Below are 12,229 nucleotides of genomic sequence, written 5' to 3'. Positions count from 1 at the left end.
CAGTCCATGAAAATATGGGTGTTAGTGGGTATGGTCATTAATGGACATGGTTCTTAATGGACATGGTCACTCTCTGTCCGCAAACAATAAATGGACAAATGGATATGGGCTAATGGACATGAGCTCGCCCAATTTACACCAATACGTCCCTACAACAAATGACTATTCAATGAGCATTGGAGCTTCATCAACGGTTTGTGGTGTTGTGGAATGGTTTGATGGCAAATTAACAAATTTTAATGCATCAAATTAACAAATTAGGAATAGAATTATATTATATGTGTGTGTCAGTGTGCTCATTATTAGTTGGTGTCTTTCACTGCTGGACAACACAACACAACACAACACCAACATGGCAACTACAATCTCTATTTCTAGCAGTTTTTAAAGCTAGTGTTTGCTTTGATGGAACACATTTGATTGTTGCAAGATTTGTTGCCTTTGGTACAAGGATCATAACGATTCCACATACAAGAATGCAACAAAAAATATTCAAATAGGAAACGCTTATTCATTTAATTACATAAGTCCCATGAAATTTCATTATATATTACATATGAAGATTATGGGAGTTTGTTTCCTAATACCAGTTCTTATATCTTCTTCAAGCTACTTGTAGATCTCGCAGGTCAGGTTGCACAAAGAGGTTTCACGACAAGGCAGAGGTGTAGTAGCTAGACGCCCTATCTGAGGAACAGCTTTGGAGGTTCCTGTCTCGAAGAAGGCTGAATGGAGAGCCTTCACACAATGTTCAGCCTCATCATCATTCACTATCAGCGAGATGTTTACCTGATTTCACCACCAAAACAAACACATTAAAGAAAAGTCAGACAAGTGTGCATACATTTCACCCCCATAAAGCAACCTTATTTTACTGTCTTTTAATCAAACATTTTTTTTATTATAATGAAACATGCAGTGAAGATTAAGTTGAAAGAGATTTTGACCTTCGATGCACCCTGAGAGATCATCTGTACGTTGATTCCATTGGTTCTAAGAACTCGGAAGCCCTGTTTGTTGTTCATTTAGTCACTAGTAACAAATCAAACAAACCAAAAGCCATACAAGAGAGAGAGAGAGAGATAACAAACCTTCTCTAGTATGAAGGATGATGATCTCTGAAAATTTCCAATGAGTGAGATAATTGATCTGTGCTGAAGCAGGTTTACCGTAGCAATCTTCTCGAGTTCCTCTACCACGTGATTAATCTCCTGTCACATCACCAATAATTACACAAAATACAAGATGAGTCCTCTTGTTTTCATTGTTTCCATGCTACAAGAACAAAAAGTACTTCTCTCATCTATAACCCATATAAAGCTTGCCTGTTGAATTAACTCTTTGCTGCAGAACTTTGAAGGATCCAATGTCAAGGAAACGCTAACTTCGCTGGTTGCAACAACATCCACAGATATGCCCATCTTTTCAAATGTGGAGAGCACCTGCCAAGAAAGAAAGAGAAGAATTTTTAAAAACGTGAGCTGCAAGATAGGGGAAGTGAAAACATTGCCATCATTATTACCTTGGAAAGGAAGCCATATTGACCGAGCATACGGTTGCTAGTGATGTCCAACATGGTAACATTACGTTTCAGAACGATGCTGGTCAGTACAGCCTAAGGAGAAGGAAGAGGTGGTCATGAATCCTGATGTATGGCTGTGATATAAATAAAATACTCATGCAATTGTTGTTTTTAACGAACCTTGCTCATGTCTCTTGATCTAGTGATGAGAGTTCCTGGGGAATTGGGATTGTAAGAGTTCTTAACCCTTACAGGAATGTTCCCTTCGCTAGCTGGCCGCATGGAAAGTGGATGCAACACTTGTGCACCAAAGTAAGCAAGTTGAGCTGCCTCATCAAATGTCAAGTGTGGAACTGGTTGAGCTCTGCGGTATATGTTTGGATCACAAGTCAAAACTCCATCCACATCTTTCCAAACCTGCCACCACAGTTAAATTCATTCTTGGTTTAACAAAATCTCATCTAAAAACAACTCAAATCTTGGTAAAACCAACGCATCAAGCTAGACCTGGACCTCCCTCAAACCTAAAGCTTTCCCAATTGTTGTTGCAGTCAAATCACTACCTCCTCTCCCCAACGTAGTAACAGCACAAGATCTCCATCCCTACAGAGTAAATTGTTTTGTCCTTTATGTCACAAAAGGCAGAAGAGGACTCATTAAATTGCTAAATTTGATTCAAACCTTTCCAAGAAAGCCTGTGACGACAGGGATTGCACGTTCCTTGGTCCAGTCACCAAGTAACCTTTTTGAGACTGCTGGGTATGTTGCCTCAAGAACATCAGCATTTGTGAAGTTATCTGTGGTTATAATCCCCATCTCGAATGCATCGTACTGCCAAAGATAAAAGACTCATCAAAGTCAGTCATGCAACAACAATCTTGAGACATAAGATAATAAACAAAATCTAGGTGACTAACCTGGCGTGCTTTGTGGCCAATCTTGTTCAGGTAAGCAGCAAATAGCCTAGTGGACATGCACTCTCCAAATGAAACCAAGTAGTCTCTTGTGCGTAGAGTTAACTCTTTCATCATTGCAATGCCGTTAAGAAGCTGCTCTAGTCCTTCTAGATGCTCTACAGAAAGATTAAACGACAGAAAGATTCAGATACTAAAACATATATATGTTAAGAAATTTTTTTACAGAAAAGACAACTTTATAACACTAACTTGCAATTACTGCTGTTCCCAATCCAAGCTCATGAGCAGTCCTGGGTACGTAAGAGAATTATGATTACACATGAGAACAAAGCAAATATTTATAAAAATAAGAACAAAAGAACCAATAAAGTGTATGTATCTTCTATGCAACCTTATATGGAGTTCCTTTATATAGCTCAGCTCTTCAATAGTGTTGATGTTGGTGACGCCGCAGCAAACAGCCTTCTCACCAGCCTAATGAAAGCCGAAGAGCAAGTTTATTACAGAAAGAGAGAAGGAAAAATGTACACTAATTGAATTTTATTTATTTTCTTACCATTAAAAGGTTATTGGTGGTCTTTCCCATTGCTGATAACACAACAACAGGCTTCTCATCAGGGAAGCTGAGTATGAGTTTGGCAACTTCTTTCATCCTCTCTGCTGATGCAACTGATGAGCCACCGAATTTCATTACACATGTCAACTTTATCTCAGTTCTGTTTAGTTTGAAAGTCTCGGTGTCTTTTCTCTCAAGCAACTCCGCGCTTCTAGCTTCACACGTAACTCTTAGAGTTCTGTTCTTCCTACAAGAGTGATTGATGTCTCTAGTGAACACGGGAGCAAGGAGGTTCAGCCCCTTTGACCCGAACTCAATGCTTTTTGAGTTGAAGGCAAGTCCTGAAGTTCTAACTCCGTACAATTGCACTGAAGCCGCCATCACTCACAACAAGTTCTGAAGAAGACGACTGTGAAGCTTACTTAGAACTCAGACACGAATGTTTTTGTTCACTGCGGCAACCTACAACGTTTCCGTGGGAAGCAAGCAAACAAATTTAAAACACATGAACACAAATGCTACAACATTTACTTAAAAGCAGCATGCAAAGGAAATTGAAAGTAGCTTACCAGTTACCTAATGATCTCTGCTGAGCGAGCCAATGAGTTTATTTAAATGTGTATAACCAATCGAACGATCATTCGACTTTCACAAATATTATATTTTGTACTTTATTCCATATGATATGAATCTGCTTAATGATTCAGACTTTAGGTTAAGTAGCATATATATATACAAGTCATTTTAAACTCCAAAGTGTGTTTATTGGAGAACGTGACGAAAACACTTGATGTTACTGAGCCCTTAGGAGGTTGAGGAGGTGCAGCAAAATATAGTTTAATCGAAAAAAACGTGGCTACCTACTCATAGACAATGTCTTAATATTAATTAGCAACAGAGAGAATTTTACATATACCAATATATGCATACTGCCTAACACGTGGCATCATATGTATCGTTAATAATTCAACATTCAGTGGATGGTTATGTCACACGCAATGGACCATATGAAAACTCTCAAAGAGATACTGGTCGTTCAATGTGCATGAAATGTATTTAACAAAAGTTGAAGGGGTAAAGCTGACTCTAGTATATTGCATGAGACCACTAAGCAAGGTGACAAAACTACAAGGAAACTAAACTGAAGAGTGACATAAAAATGCTTGCAACACTTCAGGATATACAATTTCAGCAGATATCAGTTCCAGGCTTCTCCAAAGAGTGCCACATGTTACTAGCTCGTTCTCTAATCGATATAAGTTAAAGAAACAAACTGTTGTTTACAAGGAAAAATATATTCAAGTCACATGATCACTGTTTCTGGATCAGTGTTTCACAGTTGGATTTGTTCAGGTCACATTATTATAGTTTCTGGATCAAAGTTTTCACAGAGTAGCATCCTCTTCATCTCAATTCTTCTTCCCTCTCCAGAGTATAATCTGCTCATCCTTGAACAAAATAGGAACACATGGAACCAAATCCTGCAATTATGTTCACATCATCAAAACCAATCATACAGAAATAATCTTACAGACATGACAAGCAAAAACCATTTAAGAGTCTATACCTTTAGCTTCACACCGATTCGTTTGCAATCACTCATCCCAACATGAGTGCAATCTAGTCTCACAACCTCTTCTGTTTCAAACTCCTCCCTCACTCTTCCCACCACATTAACATAGACACCGTTCCTAGCTGAGATCAATACATAACGTCAATAATAAATGACTGATTACGGCGTAAAAAACATGTACTACTTACTAAGTTTCATAAGAGCAGGAGCGTGAAGCCCACGGTTTCTCATCTCTTTGGTCTCTTCAAACGTTAAGCCATCAGCGACATTCTTTACAAGTCTTGGATATATTGGTGGGTAAGGCTTCCATAACATGAGTGGTATGGTGGGACGACTCTTCGGATCATAGTTCCTTCCCCGGTACAAAACTAGGATGTTTATGTTCCTGTATACAATCTTTCCACCTGATTTTTCCTGTCAGGCAAACACAAACTACTAGTAAGATCAAGCAGAGAACAAATAGAGCATTGGTTATTGAGAATTGAATAAGAGAGACCTCGAGGTGGTGGCATATGTTGTCCATGTCAAGAGTAGGTACTCCCAAGCATTTAATCCTAACTGCCTCGGCTTTCTTCCAATGGTTATGAATGTCATCTATCATATTGTGTGTGACTCCTCCTTTCCCTAATAACATCATAACAACAACAGGAAGAAGAACCTTAACTCATTGGTTCTCGAACTTTTAGAAGAATACAATAGCTTGAAGGTGTGTTCCCTAGTGATCAGAGTGTGATCAGTCTCAAATTGGATCATGAGAGACCTTAAGAATGGAGGAGTAATCAGACAAGTGTACATAATGATCATGAAAGATCCCAAGACCTTAACTTGCAATGATTCATAAAAGGAGAGTCTTTACAGAAAGAAACTACATTCAAAGCTTAAAGCTTTAGCAAGAAGAAGAGTGTAAAGACTCTTACTTTGCAATGGTTTTATAAAACCAAAGTCGTTACATGACGAAACTACATTCAAGGTTTAAAGCTTTAAGCGAGAGGGGAAGAGGGCAATACCGAGATTGATCTGGCGTGAACAATCACTGTGACGGTACCGTTCAACGAGCTCAGCCACTTCCTCCTCCGTCAACGCCTCGCCGAGAATCTTGTCTCTTACCACCGCCCATTGCCTCTGATCACTCTCCAGAGAAGCTGGAGCGCAAGTGCCCGTCCAGTTCCGGTCCAATCGACCCGGTCCGAACGGAGAGAACCGTTTCGGTTCACGGAACCCAATTGGTTTGATTGCCGGGTTGGTTTCTGAATAGGAATACCTAAAATCGAAAGGGAGGTCTGACGTCACCGGCGCCGTCGGGCTAGTCATCGGCTCCGGCGACTGATCCTGCTCGGTTTTCTTCGTCTTCTTCGCTGGTTTAGCGGGTTTGGAGAGAGGGGAGAATGGTGGGTCATAGTATTCTGTAGAGACGAATCGAGCTTGGAGATTACGTAGCGACAAAAACGAGTCTTTCGCTAGAGCTAAGCTTCTGCGAGTTGAAAGCATTCGGACAAGACACACTGTTGAGCTCTTTGGTAAGTGTTTCTTCTCCTCGTCGTGTGTTAGTTAATTCGGAAGGAGCAAATGTTTTTACTGAATAAGACCTATATATTCCTATTTTACGCATTTTGGCCCGGATTTTTTGCTTAACTCATCCTAACCCCAAATAGTCTACAAAACCTTCAGTTTACTTCAAACTTAGCTTCTCTTGTTCAACATCGCTAATTGCTACGATTATATTTCAGCTTTGTTTAGACGGCTGCCAAACTGAATGATTTTTTTTTTCTTATCTATTGTGATTCTATTGCAGGAAGCTGGATCAGATGAATTCATTGGCAATACTCTAATAATATAGGCCATGTTCGTTTGCTCACCCAGATGGATGCAAATCGATGTTCGTTTTGTGCATTATAATGCTACATCCAGATGGATCACCCAGCTGATTTTTTAAAAACTTATCTCAAATTCTCACCCAAACGAAGGTGAGTCTTGATGGTGCATCTGGATGCAGATGCATCTAGTTCAGTCCAAAATAATAAATGACAAAAATGAACTTTTAAAATCAAAATATTATTTTCAAACCTTAAATTCTATTTTTTTTGCATATACATTTTTCTACTATAACCAAAAAATGCATTTTCTCGCAAAAACTGAAAAACACACTTTCCCGCCAAAACCGCGAGATGCGTTTTTTCGCAAAAAACGTAAAACACACATTTCCATAAAAACACATTTTTCGGCCAAACCATTAAAACCGCACATTTCGACCAAAACCGAAAAATCGCATTTTCCCGCCAAAACAAAAAAAACGCATTTTCCCGCCAAAACCCAAAAACACGCATTTTTCCGCCAAAACCCAAAAACGCATTTTCCCGCCAAACTCCAAAAAGCATTTTCCGGCCAAAACCGCAAAAAACATTTTCTCGCCAAAACCGGAAAAACACAATTTTCTCGCCAAAACCGGAAAGACGCAATTTTCCCGCCAAAACCAGAAAAATGCATTTTCTCGCCAAAACACAATTTTCCCGCCAAAACCGGAAAGATGCAATTTTCCCGCCAAAACCAGAAAAATGCATTTTCTCGCCAAAACACAATTTTTCCGCCAAAACCGGAAAAATGCATTTTCCCACCAAAACTGGAAAACAAAATTTTACCGCCAAAACCGGAAAACGCATTTTCCCGCCAAAACCGGAAAAACGCATTTTCCCGCCAAAACCGGAAAAATACATTACCCCGCCAAAACTGGAAAACACATTTTCTCGCCAAAATCGGAAAAAACGCATTTTCCCGCCAAAATCGGAAAAATGTATTTTCCCAACCGAAACCAGAAAAATGTATTTCTCGTCGAAACCGCAAAAATGCTTTTCCCACCAAAATCGCAAAAAAACTTTTCCCGCCAAAATCGCGAAAAAACTTTTCCCGCCAAAATCGAAAAAAACGCATTTTCACGTCAAAATCGTGAAAAAAACTTTTCCTGTCAAAAACATTTTTCCCGCTAAAACCGCAAAACACACTTTTTCCGTCCAAACCGCAAAACGTATTTTTCCGCCAAACCCATAAAAACGTATTTTCCACCAAAACAACAAAAATGCACTTTTTTGCGAAAAACACAATTTCTTCAAAAACCGCAAAAATATTTTCCGCCAAAACTGTAAAAATGCTATTTTTCCGCCGAAACGTAAAAAAATATATTTTAATCATTTTATTAACAAGTCCACCTGGATGTAGATGAAAGTTAAAAAATGAAAAGCAAACGAACATGGTTGCATTCAGACGATTCATTTGGATACATGGACGAAATGAAAAAACGAACAACACTCAGATGGAGATGTACAAACGAACACGGCCATATTCTTGATGATGCACTTGTAAGGTGAGACCACTAAGCATGAAGACAACAAGAAGCTAATGTAGTGGCTGTCAAAGGAACATTCCAGAAACATTCGCATAAATTATCAGAACTTAAGACAATTAGCAATCTCAGCTTAATAAATGTTATAAGAGCAAAGCCGTTGGCTTTCAGAGAACTTTTCCAAAGTTCTCATCTTTGCATCTTCTTTGATCCCCAACCATGGATTCAAAAACATCCAACATATTATCCAAACCTTCCGTATCTTCCCCCATCTCCTTCATCGCGTGTACAATACTCTCTATCGTCGACAAACACCCCTCTCTCGGCTGCCTCCTTACTTCTCTGTACAAACTCGCACCTTCGATTTCTAGCTTCACGTGGCTACACAAAAGCTTCAGCCACGGGTTCTCAACGTACATTCTCCTCGCCTTGGACCACGTCCCATCAAGAACGATCAGATTCCTCACCTTCAAATCTCTCTCTTTAAGATCGTTGATCATCACAGATCCTTCGCTAGGGAACAACAGTGCTGATCCGGGAGGAACCTCGAGCTCAAACTCTTCCTTCCCTTCCGAGAACTTCGTTACCACAAACCCTTTTGCCAACACATCCATGGCTGCAGGAGAAGCCAATATTCCATCAAAACTAGCATCTTCCATCAGAGAGGTGGAGACATTGCTGATTACACCTCGTTTCTTCATAGAGATTCTCATCAAATCCTCTTCACAAGAACCTCTCTTATCAGCTAATTGTTGATAAAGCTTCAAACTTTCATTATCCACATTGTCACTACCTAACTTTGAGGTATCAACAAGCTCCAAGGAGGCTCCTTTAACTCTTATCAAGAACTCAGCCTCGTCATGGACATCGCAAACGGTGGTGACAGTAACGTTCTTAAGCCCTAACCTAGCGATTCGAGTTGAGTTAAGCGCGTGTTTTCTCTCGAGGCTGTGCTGAAGGATAGTAACACTCACCTGGTTATCCAGAGGCGGAGATCGGATACGGTTGCAGAGGCAGAGCTGCGTGGGTTTAGCGCAAGAAGGGCAAGTGGGTCGCTTTGACTGCTGCGACTCCATGCTTAGGGTTTTTGAAACCCTCAAGCCTTGACACCGTATGCTATCGGCGAAGTTATTTCGAGACAGGATCAGGTGAGTCCGGGCCACGACATGGCCCATCATCATCTGTCCTAATGAACTCACATTCACTAGAAAATAGGAATCAATCGAAAGTTCCAACCTTAGCTACTACAGTGCTACTTTAACGAGGAAGATGAGATTGAAACCAGACTAAACCGGCCTAAACCAAGAGAAATGTTCAAAAGATCAATCTTTAAACCAAGAGATATATGTCCAAGAGATCAATCTTTTAATTCCTACTTTTTGCGTCTCATAATAATTCAAACAATTACATAACCTGTAGTATCAGAGTATGCTACAGACCTGAGTTATATATTTACAAACAGTTGTTAAGAGCTTTCACCGTGGTATTACATTAAAACTTGTGTCCTAACAAACAGACAAACAGTTGAGAGTTCCAATTGGTTTCTAGCAGTTGTCTGGTCTGCTGTACTTTGGAGGCAGAGATGGACATAGCTCATTCATATGGGTGTATGGTTCCATAGTGTTGTAACCAGGAAGTTGCATTCTGTACTTGCCAAGTATCTGACAGTAAGGAAGCTTCACACTGTCATTGTCATTGCACCATTTAGGAAGTCTACTTGCGTTTGTCTCGAAGAAGTTGAGCATGTAAGCATCTTTGAGCTGCAAAATTTTGAAATATTAACACATAACACGGTAGCACTAGCTTGCGACTTATGTATTGCTTCTCACCGTGAACTCTGTGACTTGAATAGAATCAGCCAATGAGCCGAATAGGCCACCTTCTTTGTACATTTCGAGGATGAAAGCAATGCATGAGGTTGATTTACCATCGCTGTATATCCAATCGTCTTGTTCGGGTATTGCCAGTAATTTGTCAAAAGAAGACCCGCGCTTCTCTACTTCGACCAGTACATCAGAAAGATCAAGACCCTGCAAAATTAAGAACATGTAAGAGAATGATATCAAGAAGAACAAAGGAACAAATTGTGATACCTTTGTTCCGAGACGCTTGTTCAAAGCTTCATTCCACATATTAGCAGCATAATCAGGCTGCATTTTGCTCCAAACAGTCATGAAAGACGCAACCTGAAAGAGAGAGAAAGAAAAAGCTCCTAATTAGAAAGAGTACTCGTTCACAAGGACAAAGTTGTGAACTGAGAAATGAAAAGAAAAACCTACAAGATGAGAATCGAGAGGAGGCGGGTAGTTCTCACTAACAGTATCGATCCAGCTAAAAATCAAATTATGATAACCATACGGTTTACCCTCCATGCTTCGAGCATACTCCCACGCAGCAGAAACGTTGAACTTAGCACGAACATCGGGATGCAAAGGTAGCAATGCGATCTGAGGATTCGCGTCATCCTTTGTTAGTTCGAATTCCCACCATTCCTCCCATGGTAAGATCGCTATTACATCTTCTCCCTATGATCATCACAAACCCCAAAAACACTTCAACAAACGAAACTCTTGTTTGCTAAAACTTAACTCTGAAGTTTAGTTTTGTTTACCTTCTCGTTTTCATTCCCAGACTCACCAACCCACAGTTTCCCTTCGGAGTCTCTCAAGCAGACAGCGGAATGACCAGCGTACGCCCCGCTCACCCACTTCTCAAGAGTCTCGAACCCACCCCACCGTCCACGGATCTTCGAGATAGCTAGCAGATCACCAGACTGGATTTGATCAGTTGTAACGTTTGTGACCCACGGTTCAGGACGAGCGTCGAACTTAGCTCCCATATGCTTCTCAAGAAACGCGAGGTTAGAGCTCTCCCCCCAACCAGTATTGGTAAAGAGAGGAAAAACATCCCATAACGCTTGAAGTGTTCCTAACATCCCCGCGTGCATAAGGAATATCGAAACTCCCTTATTCTTAACCTGATACACACCCAAAGAATCGCATCAAAACAAAGTCATCCTAAACTGAGAAACCAAAAGACATAGCAACAACCATCTTACATATTCGTACTCGGCTAATCCATCCCACTCCGGGAACTCCACAGTGTGCGCACGTGAGATGAAGTACCAAGTCCATGTCACACGGTACGGAGTTGCAAAGACATAAAGATCCATGCAAGTCCAACTATGCGCTTTATCCGCCTTCATAACACACAAAACAAAAGAACAAAACTTAGGAATAATCCACTACAAACAGTTTCACATCAACTACAAAAGCAAGAAACAACAAAGCTCACAGATTTTTTTAAAAATGGAGTCTTTACATACTAAACTCAGCAAGTACTCAACTTTCATTAAAATTGATTAAACCCAAAACTAAAAAGCGTATCCTAAGGACTACCCACAAGAGAAGAAGGTTAAATACAACTTAAATCAACAATGTGCCCTAGCAATTGAATCGAATCAGAAACTTGCAATAGTCAAAATTGAAAGAGGACCCATACACAATTAACTCCCATAAACAGTCAATCACCATCGTAGTGCACGAAATCTACATGAATTTGAGTTTTATTTGCACCTGAATGTGAAGCGTGCCCTAGCAATTGAATTGAAATCAGAAACTTGCAATAGTCAAAATTGAAAGAGGACCCATACACAATTAACTCCCATAGACACTCAATCGCGGTCGAAATCTATTCGAATTTGAGTTCTGATTCGCACCTGAATGTGAAGCGTGCCTCCACCAAACTCGCTGCCAGACTTGTTATGAAACTCCAAATAAGCCGTGTTCTCGTAGAAACAAGCGCCTTTCCACTTGACGTCATCGTTCCCTGGGCTCGCTGTTCCGATGAAAGTGGGGAGCAGATCGGCGGCGCCGTAGAGGGAATTGAGAATCGGCCACGAGACTTGCTTGGGAAGAAGTGGAAGGAGGTCGCGAGGGTTAAACGGGGATTTCAGTGATTCCGCGGTTGAGGCAGTTAGAATCAGAACGGCGATGGAAAACAGAGAGGGAAGCGTGAAAGACGATGAGGAAGATGAAGACGCCATGTCCGTTTTTTTTGGGGGTTCGTCGTCTCTCCACGATGTATTTTAGTTCCTATATTTTCCCTCGAAAATGTACTTTATCTTATTATTAGTTATATATATGTTGCTGGCAAAATGCTCTAATGCTTAATGATTTCCACGTAACATTTTTATCCATAGAAAATTTTAATTTTTTTATTTTTCAAAATTTGAAATCTTATCCTCAAAACCTCATTTCTCAACTCTAAACCCTAAACTCTAAACTCTAAATCCTAAACCCTAAATCCTAAACACTAAACCCTAAAC

The 12,229-nt window shown here is 40.2% G+C and overlaps 3 protein-coding genes and 1 pseudogene across 3 annotated transcripts; all 4 read right to left on the bottom strand.

Annotated features, from left to right (window-relative positions):
- Positions 1–489: 489 nt before the first annotated feature.
- On the bottom strand, positions 490–3,797 carry LOC125595454 (annotated as a pseudogene).
- A 427-nt stretch (positions 3,798–4,224) lies between these two features.
- LOC125595455 (CRS2-associated factor 2, mitochondrial-like) lies at positions 4,225–6,108 on the bottom strand. The gene is made up of 5 exons (XM_048771236.1): positions 5,576–6,108; positions 5,065–5,192; positions 4,757–4,982; positions 4,563–4,690; positions 4,225–4,476 (listed from the first exon to the last, which is right to left on the bottom strand). Exons 1-5 carry the CDS (start codon positions 6,054–6,056, stop codon positions 4,405–4,407), a joined length of 1,035 nt encoding a protein of 344 aa, XP_048627193.1. The 5' UTR covers positions 6,057–6,108; the 3' UTR covers positions 4,225–4,404.
- Positions 6,109–7,729: 1,621 nt separating this feature from the next.
- LOC125595452 lies at positions 7,730–9,158 on the bottom strand. Its single transcript, XM_048771233.1, has one exon. The coding sequence runs from the start codon at positions 9,081–9,083 to the stop codon at positions 8,070–8,072; it is 1,014 nt and encodes a 337-aa protein (XP_048627190.1). The 5' UTR covers positions 9,084–9,158; the 3' UTR covers positions 7,730–8,069.
- An 88-nt stretch (positions 9,159–9,246) lies between these two features.
- Positions 9,247–12,025, bottom strand: LOC125595451. The gene is made up of 7 exons (XM_048771232.1): positions 11,621–12,025; positions 10,961–11,101; positions 10,514–10,879; positions 10,182–10,427; positions 9,996–10,088; positions 9,732–9,932; positions 9,247–9,662 (listed from the first exon to the last, which is right to left on the bottom strand). Exons 1-7 carry the CDS (start codon positions 11,945–11,947, stop codon positions 9,447–9,449), a joined length of 1,590 nt encoding a protein of 529 aa, XP_048627189.1. The 5' UTR covers positions 11,948–12,025; the 3' UTR covers positions 9,247–9,446.
- Positions 12,026–12,229: the final 204 nt, after the last annotated feature.

The sequence above is a fragment of the Brassica napus genome, unplaced genomic scaffold (assembly GCF_020379485.1).
Source record: "Brassica napus cultivar Da-Ae unplaced genomic scaffold, Da-Ae ScsIHWf_1069;HRSCAF=1516, whole genome shotgun sequence".
NCBI classification, from domain to species: Eukaryota; Viridiplantae; Streptophyta; class Magnoliopsida; order Brassicales; family Brassicaceae; genus Brassica; species Brassica napus.
This window is presented reverse-complemented; position numbering and strand designations above follow the sequence as displayed.